Source organism: Oryctolagus cuniculus, chromosome 1 (genome assembly GCF_964237555.1).
Source record: "Oryctolagus cuniculus chromosome 1, mOryCun1.1, whole genome shotgun sequence".
Classification (NCBI taxonomy): domain Eukaryota; kingdom Metazoa; phylum Chordata; class Mammalia; order Lagomorpha; family Leporidae; genus Oryctolagus; species Oryctolagus cuniculus.
This window is the reverse complement of record NC_091432.1, coordinates 152,978,520-153,001,924: the sequence shown is the minus strand read 5'-3', so window position 1 is coordinate 153,001,924 and position 23,405 is coordinate 152,978,520. Positions and strand designations below refer to the sequence as shown.

General features: G+C 37.6%; 1 protein-coding gene across 8 annotated transcripts in view; it reads left to right on the top strand.

Annotated features, from left to right (window-relative positions):
- VPS13A (vacuolar protein sorting 13 homolog A) overlaps positions 1-23,405 on the top strand; it is a 248,013-nt gene that overhangs the window by 77,502 nt on the left and 147,106 nt on the right. For all 8 annotated transcript variants that reach the window (XR_011379457.1, XM_051858844.2, XM_017341940.3 and 5 more), the window contains 3 exons: positions 6,781-6,917; positions 11,407-11,539; positions 14,266-14,383. Coding sequence is in view for 7 of the 8 variants with exons in the window: in XM_051858844.2 (XP_051714804.1) it covers positions 6,781-6,917; positions 11,407-11,539; positions 14,266-14,383 (388 nt within the window). In the remaining variant the exon portion in view is untranslated. The remainder of the gene's footprint in view (positions 1-6,780; positions 6,918-11,406; positions 11,540-14,265; positions 14,384-23,405) is intronic.

Here is a 23,405-nt window from a genome sequence, read left to right as displayed (position 1 = left end):
GGTCCGAAAAAGCCCACCGCCCGAGGAACGACTCCAAGAGACTTTTTCTCTCATGCAACCAGCAAAGGGTTAAATTTATTGATCCAACATGTTGGGGCCCTTTGAACATACAAGGACAGAGGAGCAGCGAGGAACTACAGCATAGGGTTTATAAAGGCAAAAACCGCAAAATCGGGAGGGGGGAGAGAATACACGGTTGCTAAGCGGTTGCTAAAATCTTACAATCAGCAATTATGATTTTAAGACATAGACAAATTACATCTTCATTATTAGCCCAGGTAACCCAGGTACAACCTTTCTACTTTTAAGCTTGAGCAATCATGCTAGGGGGTTTTTGTGCGTTGCCAAGGGTGATGTAGTGCACTGCTATTGTCCGACTATTTGAGATCATAGTATCAGACCAGAGTCTCACGGTGGGGGGGTGCTTTCCCAGAATGGAGTCTCAAGTGCTCCAAAATGGAGTCCCTACTGTCAAGGTGCTACTTCACTCTGTTTTATTTTCACAGCTGCACCAGGAAGGTTTAAACCTGTAAGCTTAAGCTTAACTTTTTATACCCGCACATATACAATTTTAACTCTTCATAACCTTCTTTTGTAAGGATGATCATATTTTCTGTGTTTCTCTGTGTAGCACATAGTATATCCTTTAGCATCTTTTGCAAGGCTGGATAGGCGGTGACATTTTTTTAGTTTCTGTTTTTTATGGAAAGTCTTTATTTTACCTTCATCATCAAGAAGAGATCAGCAGGGTGTGATATTCTGGGTTGACAAGTTTTTTTTTTTTTTTTTTTTTTTTCTTAAGACTTGGAATATATCTTGCCATTCTCTCCTAACCTGTAGGGTTTCTACTCTGAGTCTAATTGGAGATACTCTGAATGTAAGCTGGAATTTCTCTTATGCACATTTTATAATCTTTGTTCTACTGTGGTGACTTTGACTGCAGTGTTTCGTGGTGAGGATCTTGTCTGGTAATGTAATAGGGGTTGTATGTACTTCCTGCAGTTGGACATCCCTTACTTTTCTGAAGTTTTCTGTAATATCACTGTAAGGCCTTCTAATCCTTTTTCTCTTTCCACACCGTCAGGAACTCCTCTAAGACCTTTATGTAGGGTCGTTTGATAGGATCCCATAAATCTCCCATGGTGTTTTTTAGTTTTCTAGTTTCCTCTTTCGTTTTTTTTTTGGTCTGACTATAAAATTTCTAGTAATTTGTCTTCTTACTTGGACATTCTTTATCTGCCTCTCCAGGTCTGTTATTAAGGCTTTCCACTGCAGTTTTTATTTGTCTTATTGAATCCTTCATTTCCAATATTTTATTTTGATTTGATCTAAATTTCATGGCATGTACAGATTTCATTAGCTTGTAGATTTGCTTTTGATTACTTCTGACTAATCCTATGATCTATTTTTTTGCATTCTGTTTCTGGCATTTCTTTAATCTCTTCATCTTCATATTCTAGTATTAAAGTGTTCTTTTGGGGGCATCATGTTGTTTTCCTTATTCTTGTTTCTTGAATTTATGCATTTATTATTTGGTATTTGTGGAGGTACTAGTTGGTTTCTATTTTTTTTCCCTATGATTGCCTTTATCTTTGTTTTTTCAGTAAATATGCAGAGGTGTGTGGTGGGTGTGGTCACGGAGCTGTGTTCAGTGCTCCAAGGTAAAGGGAGTGTCTAAGGTGACACCCAGTTTGGGCTTGGAAATCTCCTTTTTTAAAATGTTCTTTAGTTTGCCAGAGGGAAGGTTTGTTCTGCCATGTTGGCATAGTCTCACGCTCACCTCCCCAAAGGAGACTAGTGCCTGGGTGCTACCCCAGTGGGTACAATATTCGTCCATGCTGCCACAAGAACCATGCAAAGGATTTGCAGTTCTCAGTGTAATCACGGATTCCATAGCAGTTACATTCACCAGGTATCAGGAAGCCCCTAGCATGGGAAGCCTCCCACAATGACTGTAGAACATCCCAGCCACATCCTGAGACTTCTGACAGATCCACAGTGTTTTCACAGTCTCGGCACTTAAGCCACCCACAGTCATGAGCACCCTGCCCCCTGTCAGTTCTCCCTTTTAGACTCAGGTATCTCTGCTGGGTGCATGAACACATGCTGGTACAGATGTTACTTATGTCCAAAATAGTGCCCACCCTCTCTCAACTTGTTACATGGTGCTGGTGCCAGGTGGTCGTGGAGAGAAAAAATTTGTCCCTTTTTTCTTCTCTAGTTTGGCAGTTACACTGTCCTCTACAGGGCTCCAAGCTGGATTCCTGCTAGGCTCTTCCTGCAGCTTTGTTGCCAGTGGCTTGGGTTGCTGCAGTTTGTTCTCACCTCACTCTCCAGAGCTCCTGCTGAGGCTCTTGGCTGCTGGGGTCCTGAGTTGTGCGTGTCCATACCCTCCACGTAGGTCCACAGTGTTGCTTTAATTTGCATGGAGTTTCCTTTGCTGTTCTAAGTCTTCCTGAGATTGCACTCTATCCACTTTTTTTTTAATAAGGAATTTCAAATTTTTTATATACAGTTGCTAATTGATTATTAGATTGGCTTAAGAATTATCTGGGTTGCTTTTTCTTAATAGAGAATGCGGCATTGCAAAAATAGGTATATGTTCACTCAGGTTTAGAGAATGTCTCAGATGTCTTATTAAGCTTCAAAATATGTTATTCATTACAGGAAATGCATTATTTTCATTCTTTTTTACAAACTATTCCAGAATTCACTTAGGTGTGTAGAATTCTGAAATTTTTTTATGGAAAGCTTTTATTTAATAAATATAAACATCATAAGTACAACTTTTGGGTTATAATGGTTCTTCCCCCTATACCTGCCCTCTCATCCCACCTCCTAGTTCCTCTTCCATCCCTTTCTTCATTAAGATTTGTTTTCAATTATCTTTATATATAGAAGATCAACTCTATACTAAGATTTTAACAGTTTGCACAACACAGGCACACAAAGTATAAAGTACTCTTTGAAGAAACATTTTACTGTTAATTTTCATAACAACCTTAAAGACAGAGGTCCTCCATGGGGAGCAAGTGCACAGTGACTCCTGTTGTTGATTTAACAGTTGACACTCTTATTTATGATGTCAATGATCACCAAGGCTCTTGTTATGAGCTGCCAAGGCTATGGAAGCCTTCTGAGTCCACCTCTGACATTATTTAGACAAGGCCATAATCAAAGTAGAAGTTCTCTCCTCCCTTCAGAGAAATTTGATGGCCCCTTCTTTCCACCGGGCTCTCACTCAGTGAGATCTTTCACGTTGTCCTTTTTTGCCACAGCACCTTGGCTTTCCATGCCTGAAATACTATCATTGGCTTTTTAGCCAGATCCGAATGCCTTAAGGGCTGAATCTGAGGCCAGAGTGCTGTTCAGGGCATCTGCCCTTCTATGAGTCTGTTGTGTGACTCACCACTTTTTTTAAACTACCTTTTCCTGCACTAGAGCAGTAAGCTCCCTCCATATTCCACCTCTTGGATCTCTCTCAAGGATATAATTTAAGCAAAAAAAAAAAAAAAAAAAAAGCAACCTAGAGCTATCATGGCATTAAAAAAACTTGTGTCATGGCATTAAAAAAACTTTCATTGAAAGTGAAGCCTAAAATATGACTTCCTTGGAATACAAGATTTAGATTTTTAGAGTCAGGGTTACAAGAGAAAGATCATTTTGGTTGGGTAATCTTTAGAATGTAGATAGAAATGCAGATAGAGGAATGGTAGACTGGAGAATCTTGAAGGCCAGTGTGTCCTTCTGTGTATTTCTTGTAACTTACCCAGAAAATGAACTTGAGTAAAATTATATTTGAATCCATCTGTATTTTAATCAAAATCATTTTTTTGTTGGAAAAATGGACAAATGTGATTTAAGTCAGCTCTGATTTTAAATTCCAAGTTTATTGGCTAATCATCAGAATATTCAGTCCCTGTATTTTGCCCCATTTCCTATCCTCATTTTGATAGCGTGTGCTTATACATACTCATATGAGATTTTAGCATTGCAGATGGTGGCTTAACCTACTGCACTATAGCACCAGCTTCTTTTATCTGCTTTTAAGCTTTACTTTTCTGTTATTATATATATTTTTTCACCTTCTATAATTTTAGTTTAATATTAGTACTTTTAAAATTGCTGACTTTTCAAATTGAACATGCATCCTTTAATAATCTTTAATTTTAAAGGTTGTATTAAAATATACTGATCTTCTTACATTTAAGCCTTTTTGCTTTATCTTGTCATAGAGTGACAAAATATGGAGTGATATTTTTTCAGGATTTGGCTTTTGGGGAAGAAAGGACTAAATATTGATGAAATATGGAGCAGCACATTTCAAACAAATCCAATGACATTGTTCAGATATTTCTAACTTTCTGGATCAGTTTTTTTTTTTTTTTTTTAAGATTTTATTTGTGAGGCAGAATTACTGGTAGAGAGAGGGAGATACAGAGAGAAAGGTCTTCCATCCACTGGTTCACTCCCTACATGGCCACAGTGGCCTGAGCTGGGCTGATCCAAAGCCAGGAGCCAGGAGCTTCTTCCAGATCTCTCACAGGGTGCATGGACCCAAGCACTTGGGCCATCCTCCACTGCTTTCCCAGGCCATAAGCAGAGAGCTGTATTGGAAGAGAAGCAGCCAGGACATGAACCGGCTCACATAATTGATGCTGTGGCCACAGGTGGAGAATTAGCCTGTTAAACCACAGTATAAGTCTCTGGATCAGTTATTGTGTAAAAATCATAGGACACTCTTTGCACAGATGTTTTGATTTAAACAATGTTTCTACTAAGTTTTCTAGTGATCTTTTCTAAGACCTATTTAGTTTTAAAAGTAATTTTAGGCCAGCGCCGTGGCTTACTAGGCTAATCCTTCACCTGCGGCGCCAGCTCCTGGGTTCTAGTCCACATCGGGGAGCCGGATTCTGTCCCGGTTGCTCTTCTTCCATTCCAGCTCTGCTGTGGCCCGGGAAGGCAGTGGAGGATGGCCCAAGTGCTTGGGCCCTGCACCCACGTGGGAGACCAGGAGAAGCACCTGGCTCCTGGCTTTGGATCGGAGTAGCGCTGGCCGTGGCAGCCATTTGGGGGCTGAACCAATGGAAGGAAGACCTTTCTCTTTGTCTTTCTCTCTCTCACTGTCTAACTCTCTCTCTGTCTCACTGTCTAACTCTACCTGGCCAAAAAAAAAAAAAAAAAAAGTAATTTTAGATTTTTTTACATTTCACAACTTTTTTATACATTTTATTAACATAATTGGTATGCATGTTTGGGGTGCAGTATATTTCAACACAGTGTGTATTAGCTTAGAGTAAACAGGATTTCTGTATCCTAATATCCTCTTCCCATCTTTGTAAAATAAGAAACTTTCCTGTTTCAGTTTGAGATCTTCTAAACTTTATAAATGAAAACATCTTTTATTCACTCAAATTGATTTAATAGCTGCTTCCAGGATTTTATCAATGAAGAAAGGCTTCTGCTTCCTATCTGAGGTGTCATAAATTATTTAGGTTTAAGGGCTGGCACTGTGATGCAGTGGCTTAAAGCTCTGGCCTGAAGCACCAGCATCCCATATGGGCGCCGGTTCTAGTCTTGGCTGTTCCTCTTCCAATCCAACTCTCTGCTGAGACCTGGGAAAGCAGTAGAAGGTAGCCCAAGTCCTTGGGCCCCTGCACCCGCGTGGGAGACCTGGTAGAGGTTCCTGGCTTCAGATCGGGGCAGCTCCAGCCGTTATGGCCATCTGGGGAGTGAACCAGTGGATGGAAGACCTCTCTCTCTCTACCTCTCTCTGTAACTCTCTTTCAAATAAACAAATCTTTAAAAAATAATAATACTTTATTTAGTTTCAAAAGCTGATATTGGACTTAACAACACAAACCATTACTTTGTATTTTTGTTTTTCCTGTTATAAAAGTGAATAAAATGTTTATTAGGATAAAAAATCTTGAGTAAATGAAATATCTAAGGAATGTGGAACCTGGTTTTGATGCCTTTTCTTGTTTACTCAGGACTTTAATTTATATAACTTAATCATTGAATGTTTGTCATTCTCTCAATAATATTATGATCAAGTATCACTTTTCAGTATGATAGATGTAGCTATATTAAGTTTACAGATTGATTAAAATCTACACAGATTCTAGCAGTATTTGCAAATAAATGTTTCATACCATTTTTTCTTTAGGTCTTTCTTTCTCCTCTGTTTTACCCAAGTTAAGTTTAGGGGTTAAAATCAATTTTTTGTATAAATCACTTTTTTAAGAATTATTTTATTTATTTGAAAATGAGAGTTACAGAGAGAGATAAAGCCAGAGAGAGAGTTCTTCCCATTCCGCTGGTTCACTCCCCAAATGACTGCAATGGCCAGAGCTGAGCTGTTGTGAAGCCAGGAACAAGGAGCTTCATCCGGGTCTTCCCATGTGGGTGCGGGGCCCAAGCACTTGGGCCATCTTCCACTGCTTTCCCTGATCCAGCACAGAGCTGGATCAGAAGTGGAGCAGTGGGGACTCAAATTGGCACCCATATGGGATGCCGGCTGCAGGCTGGGGCCTTAACCCCCTATGCCACAGCACCAGCCCCTGTAAATCACTCTTAATTTTATAGTCAGGTTTAATTAGTATATGTATTGATGAGCAAATATTTCAATTTTACATTGCAAATATTTTGCTCAAGATCAGTTTAAAATCAATATTGTGTTATTTTAAGATTGTATTATCAATTCATATATACACTCATTCTCTAACTTTTAAGTAATTTGGTTAGAGTATTCATTGTGAAGATTTATATTTTTTACAGGTCTACTATATATTATTGAAACACAGAAGGTTCTTGATCTCAAAATTAACTTGAAGGCTTCATATATTATTGTCCCACAAAATGGAATTTTTAACTCTACATCAAATCTGCTTCTTTTGGATCTTGGTCATCTAAAGGTATATACTAATAATATTTTATTTATGTTGCAACATTTAGGCTGTTTAAAATGTATTTTGGTTTTTAAACTTTTTGTTTTTTAAATTTTTAAAGATTTATGTATGCATTTGAAATGCAGAGCAACAGAGAAAGAGAGGAGAGGGAGGAAGCAATAGATAGAGAAGAGAATCTTTCAGCCACTCCCCAAATATCCACAACAGCCAGGTTTGGCACAGGCCAAAGCCAGGCCCAGAAACCCCATTTGGGTCTCCGATGTGGATGGGACGCAAGTACTTTTGCTGGCTTATTAGCAGGAAACTGGATCAGAAAAAGAATAACTGGGACTTGAACCAGCATTCCAGTATGAGATATGTTGAAAGCTGCAGTTTAACCCACTGTGCAATAATGCTGGTCCTAGTTTATTGATTTTTAAATTTATTATAAACACTAGATTTGTGAAATCTTTTTGTGTGTGTGAATAAAGTGAAATGTAATTTAGTTAGGTAATTTTCCTACATTTCTAAAAGCAAAAAAGAGCAATTGAATTCTGGAATAAGGGGCAAACCTAAGAATCATGTTTACAGAGTTTGGGAGTCATACTTGAGCAGTTTATTTCCTTTTCAATTTAAATCTATTACTTGGTTAACTTAAAGTTACATAAAGTAGAAGGAATTCTTAAATTAATCAAATATCCTTTTATCTAAATTTTTATATGCAACTGTAAGTATTGACATCAATATTTCTGTTAAATAATCTAAAATTGAGAGGTGATCTTGTATTTACCTGATTATTTTGGTTTTTTCTTTCTTATGAACTTTTTTCTTCCTGCATTTTAGTAGAGAATTCTAAAAAATGTTATTTCTAGATTTTTACTGTTAAATATTTTAAGAACTATGTAGGCTGGTGCTGTGGCATAGTGGGTAAAGCTGCCACCTGCAGGACCAGCATCCCACGTGTGTGCCGGTTCTAGACGTGACTGCTCCACTTCCGATCCAGCTCTCTGCTGTGGCCTGGGAAAGTGGTAGAGGATGGCCCAAGTGCTTGGGCCCCTGCACCCCCATGGGAAGACCCAGAGGTAGCTCCTGGCTCCTGGCTTCAGAAGGCACACCTCTGGCCGTTGTGGCCAGTTGTGGGGTGGAAAGTGGAATGGAAAGCCTTTTGCTCTCTGCCTCTCCTTCTCTCTCTGTGTAACTCTGACTTTCAAATAATTCTTTCTTTTTTTTTTTTTTTAAGATTTTTATTGATTTGAGAGGTAGAGTTACAGATAGTGAGAGGGAGAGACAAAGGTCTTCCTTCCATTGGTTCACTTCCCAGATGGTCGCAATGGCTGGAGCTGCACAGATCCTAAGCCAGGAGCCAGGTGCCTCTTCCTGGTTTCCCACACGGGTGCAGGGGCCCAAGGACTTGGGCCTTCTTCTGCTGCTTTCCCAGGCCACAGCAGAGAACTGGATTGGAAGAGAATAAGCTGGGACTAGGACTGGCGCCCATATGGGATGCTGGCACTGCAGGTGGAGGATTAACCTACTGCGCCACGACGTCAGCCCCCAAATAAATAAATCTAAAAAAAAAAAAAAAGAAATACAAAGAAATGGAATTAAATAATGGTTATTTTGGCTCGGAAATGTGAAATTCATGTACAATTTTTTTTGTAACATTTCCCATGAACTTTTTGAATTCTTTTTTATGGATTTCAAAATTTTTGCCACCAAAATAAACTTTTAATTCTACTTTCCAACAACTTTTTGAAGTATACTCATAGAGTACTCATAGCCATATGTGATTTTTTAATTACTTAAGATTTAAAATTATTATTATTATTACAGATTTTTTAAATTTACTTGAAAGGCAGAGTTGGAGAGAGAGATTTTTCATCTGCTGGCTCACTCTCCAAGAGGCTACAATAGTTGGGACTGTGCCAAGCCAAAGCTAGGATCCAGGAGCTTCATCCAGGTCTCCCACATGGATGGCAGGAGCCCAGATACAAATATTTTCCATGACATAATAGCTAGAAGTTGGATAGGAAATTGAAAGTAACCGAGACTCAATGACTTGGAACCAGTATCCACATAAGGTGCTGGTATTGCAGGCTGCAACTTAACCCACTGTGCCACAATGCTGTCCCCAGAATTCATTGTCCTAAGTCATATTAGCCACATCTAAGAATTTAATATTTAAGGGCTAGTGTTGTGGTGCAGATGGTTAAGCCACCACCTGCAATGCTAGCATTCCATATGAGTTCCAGTTTGAGTCCTGGATGCTCTGCTTCTGATCCAGCTCCCTGCTAACACACATGGGCAAGCAGTAGAAGATGACCCAAGAACTTGGGCCTCTGCCATCCATGTGGGAGTCCTGAATAGAGTTGCAGGTTACTGGATTTGTCCTTACCCAGCAATGGCCGTTGTTGCCATTTGGAAAGTGAACATCCAGATGGAAGATACCTTTCTCTGTCTCTCCCTTTATCTCTGTAACTGCCTTTAAAATAAACAAAATAAATAAAATAAGTTTTTAATACTTAGAAGTGGCTAGTGACTACTGTGTTGAATGGCACAAATGTAGAACATTTCTATCATCATAAAAGCTGTATTGGACAGCAGTACTCCAAATCACTAAATAGAAAGGAATGCCTATAACCAGACTCAAGAGAGATAGGTGCTTTTTCCATCTAACAAAAATGTGCCTTTGTTTATATTAATATTCTCCCTTATTCCATTGTTTTTCAGTCTACTCTTGGTAATTATGTAGATACCAGCTAGTTACTCATATTTGAATTTGATTTTTTAGTTGTTTCAAAAGCAGTGTGTTGGCCGGCGCCATGGCTCAATAGGCTAATCCTCTGCCTGCAGCGCTGGCACACTGGGTTCTAGTCCCGGTCAGGGTGCTGGATTCTGTCCCGGTTGCCCCTCTTCCAGGCCAGCCCTCTGCTGTGGCTCGGGAGTGCTGTGGAGGATGGCCCAAGTACTTGGGCCCTGCACCCACATGGGAGACCAGGAGAAGCACCTGGCTCCTGGCTTTGGATCAGCGCGATGCACCGGCCGTAGCGGCCATTGGAGGGTGAACCAGCAGCCAAAGGAAGACCTTTCTCTCTGTCTCTCTCTCTCACTGTCCACTCTGCCTGTCAAAAAAAAAAAAAGTGTGTTATAGTAGGAAGGGCTTAAGGTTAGGAGTAAGGAAATCTATCTAACTAAATGATATTAAGTAATTTTCTTAACCTGTTACCTAAAATTCATTACTTTTCAATAGAGATAATCATTTTTTTACTGTTTCATTTACTTCAGCTATATAAAATAGAAGAAAATACAGCATACATATGAATATTATTATGTACTATTGTGATCTCTTAAGGATATTTAAGCAAAAAAAAAAAAATAAGGATATATAGTATGCCAAAAAGAGGGAGATATAAAAGTAACTCTCCTGAAGTAACATAAATGGCAGAGGTGGGATTAAAATTCAGCCATTTCAATACTGAATTCTGGAGTCTTACTTATTATAAAGTTGTCTGTATATTTGTCATTTTGCCATAGAAACAACTTGTAATTTAATCTCTTTGATCTTAACCTCAATGAGAAGGCTTATCAGATGTTAACAATTTGTAGATTGAATGTTTTCTGGACTGTTTCTTTTTTAAATCTTCCATGTTTTAAAGTGGTAACTTTTAAACCCTCCACATAGAGTCCTAAAGGTCCTTGTCTGGGAAGTTTGCATGGAGCACAGAAAGGTCAGGCTAGACTGTCAGTCACACAGTGAGACCACAATAAACCTCTATAAGTCATTGTTTCTGATCTGTATTGTACCTTGAAAAATAATGCAAAGTGAATCAAACCTCTACTCAAAAATATGGACTGCTGTGTGAATTTGTGTCATTTATGCAGCAAAGAGCGTTCAGATCTTCTCTGTATGGCTTCAGTTTTAATATATGTGCTGGTGACGCAAGAAACTGGACTTTTGTTTGTTTTAAAACTGTTATTTCAAGACTAAGAGACTTCTCATCTGCTGGTTCAGTCCCCAGTTGCCCATAATGGTCAGAGGGTCAAAGCCAGGAGGCAGGAGTTGATCTTGGACTCCCAAGTGGGTGGCAGGGGCCATCACCTTCTGTATGGGGGATGGTTGAGATGGGGCAACATTGGCAGGAAACTAGAACAGAGAACTAAGAAGGGAATTGAACCCAGGTACTCAAAAGATAACCATTGTCCCAAAAGCCATGTGCCTCACTTTAACAGATTAACTATTTACTCAGTTTAAACATTGAGCCGACTGCTCATCTAGGAACTGTCTTCATTTAAGTAAATGGGAAATAAAAACTTAATATGTAAGAATTTCCTTTATGCTTGCCCTTCTCAGTATACAACAAATGGATAAGTACCATTCTAAACAGCCTGATAATATATGTCCACTTTTGAGGTTTTGCTGTCCTGTTAAATTTTCGTATTATAAGTCTGAATGATAAAATATTTCTAATTATTCTTTGAAGTATTATATGTATTCTAAAGTATTATTTTTAACTTTAAGGTAACCAGTAAAAGTCGTTCTGAATTACCAGATGTGAAACAAGGTGGAGCCAATCTTGAAGAGATAATGCATAGAGCTTATGATTCCTTTGATATTCAGCTTACAAGCATACAGCTGCTTTATAGCAGAGATGGTAAGTATAAAACACATTATTTACTGATTGACTTGTTGAAGTGAGTAATTAGGTTTCTTTATTTTTCTTTGAAAAATTTATGTATTTATTTGTTTGAAAAGCAGAGCAATAGAGAGTGAGAGACAGAGGTATCTTCCATTCACTATTTCACTGTCCAAGTGGTTACAACAACCTGGTCTGGGCTAGGCTGAATCCAAGAGCTGGGAATTCCATCCTGGTCTCCCACAGGCGGGGGGTGCACTGGGGTGCCAACTCTGAGCTATCTTCTTTTGTCTGCCCGGGCACATTAGGGAGCTGGAAGCATGCAGCACCATGATGCTGGCCCCTAATGTTTTTAGATATTTGGTTTGAAGACCTTACTCCTAAATTAGTCCTAGGACTAATGTGTACATTTTAACATTTATTTGAGACACAGAGTTCCCATCCACGTCTCAAATGTCCAGAACATCCAGAATTGGACTGGGCTGAAGACAGGAGCCCAGAGCTCTGAACTGCATTCAGATATCCTGCATGGGTAGCAAATTTGCAAGAACTTGATTCAGCATTTGCTGCCTCCCAGGGTTCACATTAGCAAGAAACTGTATCAGAAGAGTAGGAGTGGGATTTCAACCAGACACTTGAATATGGTGTGCAGGATCTTAAATGTTCCACCAAATGCCTGCCCCTTAAGTTGAGAAATTCTGATCTGTATCATTGTTTTCCAGCCCTGACCAAAAATTGGCACATTATGAAACTGACATTAAATACAGCTGGATAACCTAGTGGCTTTTTATACTAGCCAGTTGGAGGTTTTCACAGCCCAGGCCCTAGCCACATAAAGACTGAAGAGGGTCGTTATTCTAGGCATACCTTTACCTCACACACTGTGGTAATTCACTTTATGGCATCTTTGAATCCACATGTAGTTTTTACAATGAAGGCAGAACCAGAAATTCATTTAATAAAAGCCACAAAGTAGTTAGGAAGAAACCTCAGACTCATTTAGGTCTCTTTTTCATTCTGTACTGCTTTTGGATTTCTGGTATCAGTGAATATTCATATACTTCAACAGTTAGAGATGATTTCAGAGATTTGTATGTTTACCTGGTCCGATTTTAACCATCTGAGCTGATTGATAGAAGCAGTGAGAATCCAGTGTGATCATTATTAAATTGTTAATTTATATAGGACTAGAACATTTTTATTTCTTCATTTGTATTTACCTTAGGATAATTAATTTGCTTTCTGTTTTAATTCTATTTGTTATGGAAGGAACAAAGAAATATAGTGGGTGGCAAAAGTAAGTTGTTTTAAAAAAGTCCCTAAATTCTTTTTCGGGGAATAAATTATGACATTTTGGTTTGAGTGATACATTTTGGTCACAAGTTCTCAGAGTCCTTAAGTCATACTTCAGTTAGTATTTAAAATATTGAGACAAGTTGTTGGGCCTAGGGTTTAGGACACTGAGTGGGGTGCCACATACCCATATCAAGGTGCCTGAGTTTGAATTCTGATTCTGTTCCTGATTCCAGCTTCCTGCTCATGTGTACTCTGGAAAGCAGCAGGTGATGGCTCCAGGCTTGAGTTCCTGTCATGCACGTGGGAGACCTGATTAAAATTCCCATCTTCCAGCTTTGGCTTGGCTCAGCCCTAGCCATTGCAGGCATTTGGGGAGTGAACCAGTGGATAGCAACTTTGTTTCTCTCTCTACTGCTCAAATAAATAATTTAGGCCAGGAAAGATACTAAGATGCAGAAATGTAGAAGCATTTCATTGTTACTGCCTGGAGATTATTGGAATTCCTTGGAACTGTTTTTGATAAACATTAACTGTTCTTAAGTAATGGAATCCTTTTTAATGCAATTTTTTGGTTATTGTGGATGTGTTATATAATTGTCATAGAATATCTTGATAATTACTGAAGTAAGTATATGCTTCTAGATAACTTTTTTTTTTTTTAAAGATTTTATTTATTTACTTGACAGGTAGAGTTACAGACAGTGAGAGGGAGAGACAGAGAGAAGGTCTTCCTTCCGTTGGTTCACTCCCCAAATGGCCGCTACGGCTGGCGCATTGTACCAATCTGAAGCCAGGAACGAGGCTCTTCCTCCTGGTCTCCCACACGGGTGCAGGCACCCAAGCACTTGGGCCATCCTCCACTGCACTCCTGGGCCACAGCAGAGAGCTGGACTGGAAGAGGAGCAACCGGGACTAGAACCCGGGGCCCATATGGGATTCCGGCACAGCAGGCAGAGGATTAGCCAACTGAGCCGCGGCGCCGGCCCCAAGTCTCAGTTTTCTAAAAAGAGTTGATTACACATATTTGTGAGAATTAAAGTTTAAATACTGTCTAGAATACTGTTAGTTTTATATCTTGAATAACTGACAGCAGTTATTAGTATTAAAGGTCCTCACAATTTCCTGTTTTGTAGCCATGTTTTTTGAGTAAGTTATATGGTTGATGTGGTGGTTGTCAATGGATGCATGGCAGATTTGATTAAAAAGTGTTTTTTAAAGTAAATGTTTTTTTTTCTAATAGAGGATATTATAAAACAGTGGCAAAATGCTGAAAGAGAAAAGAAGTCAGCTACTAACTGTGTCTATCTGGGAATGTGACATTAAGGTTCTGTACATGTGGGACAATTTCCTTATACCATGCAGTGTGTGATTTTCAAGTATTAATAGTAATTTTTGGCTTTGTGTATTATCAGATCATACTAATGGTGACATCTGTTTTCTGTAATTAGGAGAAAATTGGAAAGAAGCACGAAAACTCAATGTATCTACACAGCATATTTTGGTACCTATGCACTTTAATGTGGAACTCTCTAAGGCCATGGTTTTCATCGATACAAAGATGCCTAAGTATGTAATATCTGTTTCATGTGATTTTTTATTTTCTCAGTAATTCCATAACTAAGGAAGTGCCAGTTTTATTGGTTCTTTTTATTTATGCTAAAATGTACATACATAACAAAAATTATCATTTAAACTTTTATTCATTTCATTTTTTTTTTTGGAAGGGTAGAGAAAGATATTCACTGGTTTACTCATCTACCAAAAGCCTACAACAGCCACGGCTGGGATAGGCTGGAGTCAGGTGTTCAGAACTCTGTCTGGCAGAGACGTAGGTGCTTGAGCATCTTCTGTCTCTCAGCGTGCACATCAACAGGGAGCAGCTCAGACATGGAATAACTGGAACTTAAACATGGCATGTGGGCGTCTCAAGTGGCAACCTACCACTGCCACCACACACCTGCCCATTATATTATTTTTAAGTGTATATTGTCATTAAGTACATCACACTGTTGCCCTCAGGCCTTGGCAACCACCATTGTATACCTCTACTGTTATGATTTTGACTATTTTAAGTACCTCATATAAGTGGAATCATAAAACATTTGTCTTTCTCTGTCTGGTTACTTAACACAGTGTCTTCAAGGTTCATCTGTATTGCAGCATATGTCATTATTTCATTTTTTAATAAACACTGAATCACACACAGAAGGAGAGAGATTGATCTTCCATCAACCAGTTTACTCACCAAATGGCCACAGCCAGGTCTAGGACAGGCCAAAGCCAGGAGCCAGGAACTCCATCCTATTCTCTCACATGGTTGACAGGCTCAAGTGCTTGGACCATCTTCCCCTGCCTTCCCAGGTTTATTAGCGGGAAGCTAGATTTGAAGCAGAGTAGCTGAGACTTGAACTGGCCCTCCGATATGGGGTGCTTGTGTTCTGAGTAGGGATTCTTAACTTTCTTTGTCATGGAGCTGGCCCTTCATTCATTTTTAAAGCTGCATAATATTTCTTTTGTGTACCTATATTTTGTTTATTCATTGATTGACCCTGTTTGGCTGTTATAATGATGCTGCTATGTACAATATCTGTTTAAGTCCCTGTTTTTAATAATCTTGGATGTTTCCTTAGAGTAGAATTTCTGAATCATATGGTAATTCAGTGTCCAGGGTTTTGAGGAATGCTGTACTGTACTGTGTTTCATAGCAACTAAACCATTTTACATTGTTACCACTAACATGTAATGGTTTTAGTTTTTCATCTCCTTGCTAATTAAATATATTAACTAATATCTTACTAGGTGTGAAGTGGTATCTTACTGTAGTTTTGACTTTGATTTCTACAGTGCCTCATAATGTTGCATGTCTCTTTATGTGCTTATTGGCCATTTACTATTTCTTTGAAGATGTATATTCAGCTTCTTTACCAGTTTTTTAATCTGGTTGTTTATTTTTTTCTTACCGAGTTGTAGGAATTCTTTATATATTCTAGATATTTACCCCTTGTTAGGTGTTTTATTTGCAAATATTTTTTCTGATTCTGTGGATTGTCTTAATACTTTGATAGTTTTCTTTGCATACAAATTTTTAATTTTTATGAAATCGCTTTTGTCTTTGTATGCTTTGGGTGTCTTATCCAAGCAATTATTTCTAAATTCAGTCTCATAAAGCTTTTTCCATTATGTTTTCTTCATTGAATTTTATAGTCTTAGCTTCCATATTTAGTTGTTTGGTATCTTTTGATTTAAATTGCTTATATAGTACAAGTAGGTAAAAGTAAGAATCCATTCTTCTGTTTGCAGATATCTAGTTTTCCTATACCATTTATTGAAAAGACTTCTTTCCTCATTGAATGTCTTTGGTACTTTTTAAAAAAAATAATTTAACTATACATGCAAGAATTTATTCCTGGGCTTTCTATTCTACTCTGTTGATCTTTATGTCAAATGCCATGCTGTTTACATTACTACAGGTGTGCAGTATGGAAATCAGAAAATGAGTCATCCAAATTATTCCTTTTTGAAATTGTTTTTATTATGAGGAATTCTTTGATATATCACATGAATCTTGGAATGGGTTTTTCTATTTCTGCAAATAAGTCCGTAGAATGTTAACATGGGAGCCATTGAATCTGTTGATCACTTTGAATAAAATTGACATCTTATTAACTTTTCCTGTCTTTGAATAGGAAATGTCTATTTATTTTTGTCTTTAGTTACAGCAACATTTTGAGTTTTCAGTATGTAAGTCTTTCACCTCCATGGTTAAATTTATTTTTTTTTAAGTTAGTGTAATGGACCTGTTTATTTAATTTTCTTTTTGGATATAATATTGTTAGTATATGGAAATTCCTCTGGTTTTTGACCTCACAAGTTTCTAAATTGTTCTACCAGTTTTGTTTTTATGGAATCATTAGGCTTTTCCATATACAAGATCATTCATCTGTGTCCAGAGGTAATTTTGCTTCTTCCTTTCTGATTTAGATGGCTTCTGTATTTTTCTTTGCTTAATTACGCTAGTTAGAACTTCTGTTACTTTGTTCAATAAAAATGGTTTAAGCAGGCATCCTTGTCTTGATTCTAAGTATAGAGGAAAAGCTATCAGTGTTTCATCATTGGGTTTGTTAGCTGTGGATTTTCCCTGTCTGACTTTATTATGTTGAGGGAATTTCCTTTCACTACTAATTTGTTGAGCATTTCTGACAAAATGTGCCAAAATTTTTTCAGATGCTTTTTCTGCATCATTTGAGATTATCATGTGGGTTTTTTTTCTTTGCTTCATTAGGTTAATGGGAGTTACAAAAGGAACTTCAGAAAGTTCACTCAAAATAGAATTAAAAAATAAATCATTTTGATGCAGATTATTTTGAAATCCACACAGATTTTTTTTCATAATACAAATGTCAAGAAGCTTGTATGTATGTCTATATTATTTGAGTGAGAGAGAGAAATACACCATCTGTTGATGCATTCCCCAAATGCCTGCAATGGCCAGAGGTTGGCCAGGCCAAAGCTGAGAGCTAGGGACTCAGTCTGAGCCTTCTATGTAGATTGCAGGGGCCCAAGTACTTGTGGCATCACCTGCTGCCTCCCAGGGTACACATTAACAAGAAACTGGAATAGGGAAGTGAGCTGGAATTTGAACACAGACACTATTGATATGGGATGCAGGTATCATAAGTGACATCTTACCCACTACATCATATTACTGCTTCATCTTAAATTGATTAATTTTCATATAAGGATCATACATCTATTCCAGGAATAAAAATTCACTTAATCGTGATGTATAAGCCTTATAATGTGCTATTTGGTCTCCTATTGTTTAATTGGATAGTTTTGTGTCGATACCCTTTGGAAATATTGGTTTGTAACTTTTTTCCCCTTTTGGTAATTTTGACGAGTATCAGGGTGATTCTGTCTTTATAGGACATATTAGGAGGTATTCTCTCCTTTTCAATTTTTAATTGTGTCATAGAATTTGCTATTGAAACTGTCAGATCATGGACTTTTCTTTGTCAGGAAGTTTTCATTGTTGATTCAGTCTCCATAGGTATTTAAATTTACCTAATCTTTCTATTTTTTTCACAATTCACTATTAGTTTTTTTTTTTCTTTCCCCTTTAAAAAAAAACGTTTATGTAAGGAATACAAACTTCATGCATTTCATAAGTACAACTTGAAGAATATATATATATATATATATATATATATATATATATATATATATATACACGGCCTTCCCACCCTCTTTTTCCTCCTCCTCCTATTCCCAGTCTTTTTTTTTTTTTTTTTACTAAGATCTATTTTCAATTAAATTCATACACAGGAGGTTATACTAAGTAAAGAGTTCAACAATTTGTATGGGGGGAGGGGAACCTGTTCCTCAGCAGTCACCAAGGGCTGTTCAGAGTCATTTCATCTTGAAGTTAATTTCACTTTTTTTTTGGAGAAACTTAATTAACTTTAAAGAACCACCCAAGAATAATACATCTTTTGTGAGCACTTAGACATAACTATAACTTATGAGACAAAATATCCTCAACTTAATGAATTAAAAGAAAGTAATTCTTTGAGAAGAACAAGTTTTATCAGTATATAGTATTTGTCCATTTGGGACTGGCTTAATTCACTAAGTATGATGTTTCCCAGTATCATCCATTTTGTGGCAAATGACCGGATTTCAGGTTTTTTTCTTCTGCTGTGTAATGTTTCATGGTGTAACAATTCCAAAATTTCTTTATCCCGTCTTCAGTTAATGGGCATTTGGGTTCATTCCATGTCTTAGCTATTGTAAATTGAGCTGCCATAAACACAGGGGTAAGGATAACTCTTTCATTTGTTGATTTCCTTTCACTTGGATAAATTCCCATGAGTGGGATTGCTGAGTCAAATGGTAGGTCTATAATTAGATTTCTGAGTATCTCCGTACTGTCTTTCATAGTGGCTTTACCAATTTACATCCCCATCCACAGTGGGTTAGGATACCTTTTTCTCACATCATCGCCAGCATTTGTGTTTTTTTTTTTTTTATTTCTATATGAAAACCATTCTAACTAGGGCGAGGTGAAACCTCATTGTGGTTTTGATTTGCATTTCTCTGACAGATAGTGACCCTGAGCATTTTTTTATTTGACTATTGGCCATTTGGATTTCTCCTGTGCCTCCATATGAATTTCAGCATCATTTTTTCCAGATATGAGAAGAATGTCTTTGGTATCTTGATTGGTATCACATTGAATCTGTAAATTACTTTTGGGAGAATGGACTTTTTGATGATATTGATTCTTCCAATCCATGAGCATGGAAGATTTTTCCATTTTTTGGTATCCTCTTCTATTTCTTTCTTTAATGTTTTATATTGTAATCATAGAGATCTTTGACATCCTTGGTTAAGTTTATTCCAAGGTATAGGGAATGGGATTGATCTTAGAAGTTCTTTCTCAGCTGTGGCATTGCCTGTGTATACAAAGGCTGTTGATTTTTGTGCATTGATTTTATATCCTACTACTTTGCCAAACTCTTCTATGAGTTCCAGTAGTCTCTAAGTGGAGTTCTTTGGATCCCCTAAATAAAGAAATCATATAATCTGCAAAGAGGGATAGTGTGACTACTTCTTCCTTCCCAATTTGTATCCCTTTAATTTTTTTTTCTGCCTAATGGCTCTGGCTAAAACTTCCAGAACTATATTGAATACCAGTGGTGAGAAGGGGCATCCCTGTCTGGTACCAAATCTCAGTGGAAATGCTTTCAACTTTTCCCCATTGAATAGGATGCTGGCTGTGGGTTTTTCATAAATTGCTTTGATTGTATTGAGGATTGTTCCTTCTATACCCAGTTTGCTTAGAGTTTTCATCATGAAAGGGTGTTGTATTTTATCAAATGCTTTCTCTGCATCTATTGAGATAATCATATGGTTTTTCTTCTGCAGTTAGTTAATTTGATGTATCACATTGATTGCTTTGTAAACACTGAACCATCCCTGCATACCAGGGATAAATCCCACTTGGTCTGGTTGGATCATCTTTCTGATGTGTTGTTGGATTCTATTGGCCAGAATTTTATTGAGGATTTTTGCGTCTATGTTCATCAGGGAAATTGGTCTGTAATTCTCTCTCTCTCTCTCTCTCTTTTTTTTTTTTTTTTTTTTTTTACAGGCAGAGTTAGAGAGAGAGACAGAGAGAAAAGAGAGAAAGGTCTTCCTTTTTCTGTTGGCCCACCCCCCAAATGGCCGCTGCGACCTGCATGCTGCGCCGATCCAAAGCCAGGAGCCAGGTGCTTCCTCCTGGTCTCCCATGCGGGTGCAGGGCCCAAGCACTTGGGCCATCCTCCACTGCCTTCCTGGGCCACAGCAGAGAGCTGGGCTGCAAGAGGAGCAATCGGGACAGAATCCAGCGCCCCAACCGGGACTAGAATCCAGGGTGCCGGCGCTGCAGGCGGAGGATTAGCCAAGTGAGCCGTCCCCTGTGTGTTTATTTTATATCCTGCTACGTTACCTTCTATGAGTTTCAGTATATTTTAGGGGAGTCTTTTGGATCCCCTATAATATAGAATCATGTTATCTGCAAATAAGTAGTTTGACTTCTTCCTTCCAATTTGTATCCCTTTGATTGCTTTTTCTTTTTTTTAGCTCTGGCTAAAACTTCCAGGACCATATTGAATAGCATGGTGTCCAAGACAGTCCTTGTCTTATTCTGGATCTCAGTGGGAATGCTTCCAACTTTTCCCCATTCAATAGAATGTTGGCCATGGGTTTGTCATAAATTGCCTTGATTATGTTGAGGACTGTTCCTTCTATACCCAGTTTGCTTATAGTTTTCATCATGAGAGGTTGTTGTATTTTATCAAATGCTTTCTCTGCATCTATTGAGATAATCATATGTATTTTGTTCATCAGATTGTTAATGTGATGTATCACTGTGACTGATTTGCAAATGTTGAACCATCCCTGCATACCAGGGATGAATCTCATTTGGTCCATGGAATGATGTTTCTGATGTGTTGTTGGATTAAATTGGCTCATATTTTGTTGAGGATTTTTACATCTATGTTCATCAGGGAAATTGATCTTCTTCTCTGTTTATCCTTTTCGGGTTTAGGCATTAAGGTGATGCTGGCTTCATAGAAAGAATTTGGGAGGATTCTCTTCCTTTCAGTTGCTTTGAATAGCTTGAGAAAATGGAGTTATTTATTTATATGTCTGGTAGAATTCAGAAGTGAAAAGTCCTGAGCTTTTCTTTGTCGGGAGAATCTTTATTACTGATTCAGTTTCTGTCTTCATTACGGGTCTGTTTAGGTTTTCTGTATCTTAAGGCTCAATTTAGGTAGGTTCTATATGTCCAGGAATCTATCCATTTCTTTTAGGTGTCTTGGTTTGTTGGGATACAGCTGATTGTAGTATTTTCTGATGATTCTTTTTATCCCTGTGGTATCTTTAAAGTTCCTTTTTCATTTCTAATTTTATTTATTTGGGTCTTCTCCCTCCTTTTTAGGTTAGTGGGCTAATGGTCTGTCATTTCTGTTTGTTTTTTAAAAAACCAGCTCTTTGTTTTGCTTTTCTTTTGTATTTTTTTTCCTCTGATTTGCATTATTTCTTTTCTCCTACTAGTTTTGGGTTTGGTTTGATGTTGTTTTTCTAGGTCCTTGAGATACATGGAGAGCTCATTTATTTGGTGTCTTTCCAATTTCTTGATATAGACACCAGTTGCTATAAACTTTGCTATTAACACTTCTTTTGCTGTATCCCATAAGTTTTTGATATTTGTATTGTCATCTTCATTTGCTTCCAGAAATTTTTTGATTTATTCTATGACCCACTATTCATTCAGGAGCATGTTGTTCAGTCTCCATGTGTTATAGAGATTTCTGAGTTATTAATTTCCAGCTTGAATTTGTTGTGGCCCAAGAAGATACATGGTATGATTTTGATTTTTTTTTTTTAATTTACTGATACTTGCTTTATGGCTTATCAGGTTGCCTGTACCACAGGAAGTTTCATGCACTGGTGAAGAATGTGTAATCCAGGACTGTAGGATGGAAGGTTCTGTAGATATTTGTTAGGTCCATTTGGTCTTTAGTGTCAGTTAACTCTGTTGTTTCTTTGCTGATTTCCTGTCTGGTCAATCTGTCCATTGCTGAAAGTGGGGTATTGAAGTCCCCCATTACTTTGTTGTATTTGGGTCTTTGTCTCCCTTTTGTTCTCTTCACATTTCTTTTAAGCATCCAGGTGCTCTGTAATTAGGTTCATACACGTTTTCAAATAGTCACCTCTTCCTGTTTAAGTGATCCCTTAATCTCTTTGAACATTTTTTGTGTTAAAGGCTATTTTGTCTGATAATTAGGATGGCAAAACCAGTTCTTTTTGGTTTCTGTTAGCATGGAATATCTTTTTCCATTATTTCACTTTCAGTCTGTGTGCATTTTTGTTGGTGCAATGTTTTTCTTATAGGCAGCAAATAGATGGGTTTTGATTTTTAATCCATTCTACCAGTCTCTGTCTTTTAGCTGGAGAGTGAAGGCTGTTTACATTCAAGGTGATTATTGATGAGTAACAATTCAGTCCTGCCATTTTTCATAAATATTCCAATTTTTTACTTCAGATTTCCTTTGAACTTTTACTGGGAGATTTTCTGCCTTCACCTTTTTTCATAGTGATGACTTTGTTTCTGTGTGTAGCACATCCTTAAGCATCTCTTGCAAGGCTGGAACAGGTGGTGACAAATTCAATTTCTGTTTTTTATGGATGGTCTTTATTTCACCTTCATTCATAAAAGAGAGCTTTGCAGGGTACAGTATTTTAGGTTGGCTTTTTTTTTTTTCTCTCGACTTAGAATATATCTCTCCATTCTTTCTGACCTGTAGGGTTTCTAATCAGAAGTCTGCTCTGAGTCTAATAGATCCTCTGAATGTATTATGGCATTTCTCTCATGCACATTTTACAGTCTTTTATTTATGTTTTACAGTGGAGAGTTTGATTACAATGTATCATGGTGAAGATCTCTGATCATGTCTCTTAGGAGTTATTTGTGTTTCCTGTACTTGGATGTCCCTTTCTTTCTCCAAATTAAAGAAGTTTTCTATTATTACTTCACTAAAAAGGCATTCTAATTCTTGTCTTTCTGCTCCTTCAGGAACTCCTGGGATCTGTATGTTGGGTTGTTTGATAGTATCCTGTAGATCTCAAATAGTGTTTCTCAGTTCTCTGATTTCTTCTTCTTTTTGGTCTGACTTTAAAATTTCCTGCAATTTGTCTTCTAAGTCAGATATTCTTTCTTCTGCTTCACCGACTGTGTTGTTACAGCTTTCCACTGCATTTTTATTTATTTTATTGACTTGTTCATTTCTAAGATTTCATTTTGATTTATCTTTGAGATCTCAATTTCGTGGGACAAATTTTCTTTCCTGTCGTGTATGGATTTCATTAGTTCATTGATTTGCTTCTGATTACTTCTAAGTAATCCTACAATCAAGTTTTTGAAATCCTTTTCTGGCATTTCTTCATTATCTTCATCTTGACATACTAGTATTGAAGTGTTATGTTCTTTTTGGGGTGTCATGTTGTCTTCCTTATTCTTATTTCTTGATTTTCTGTG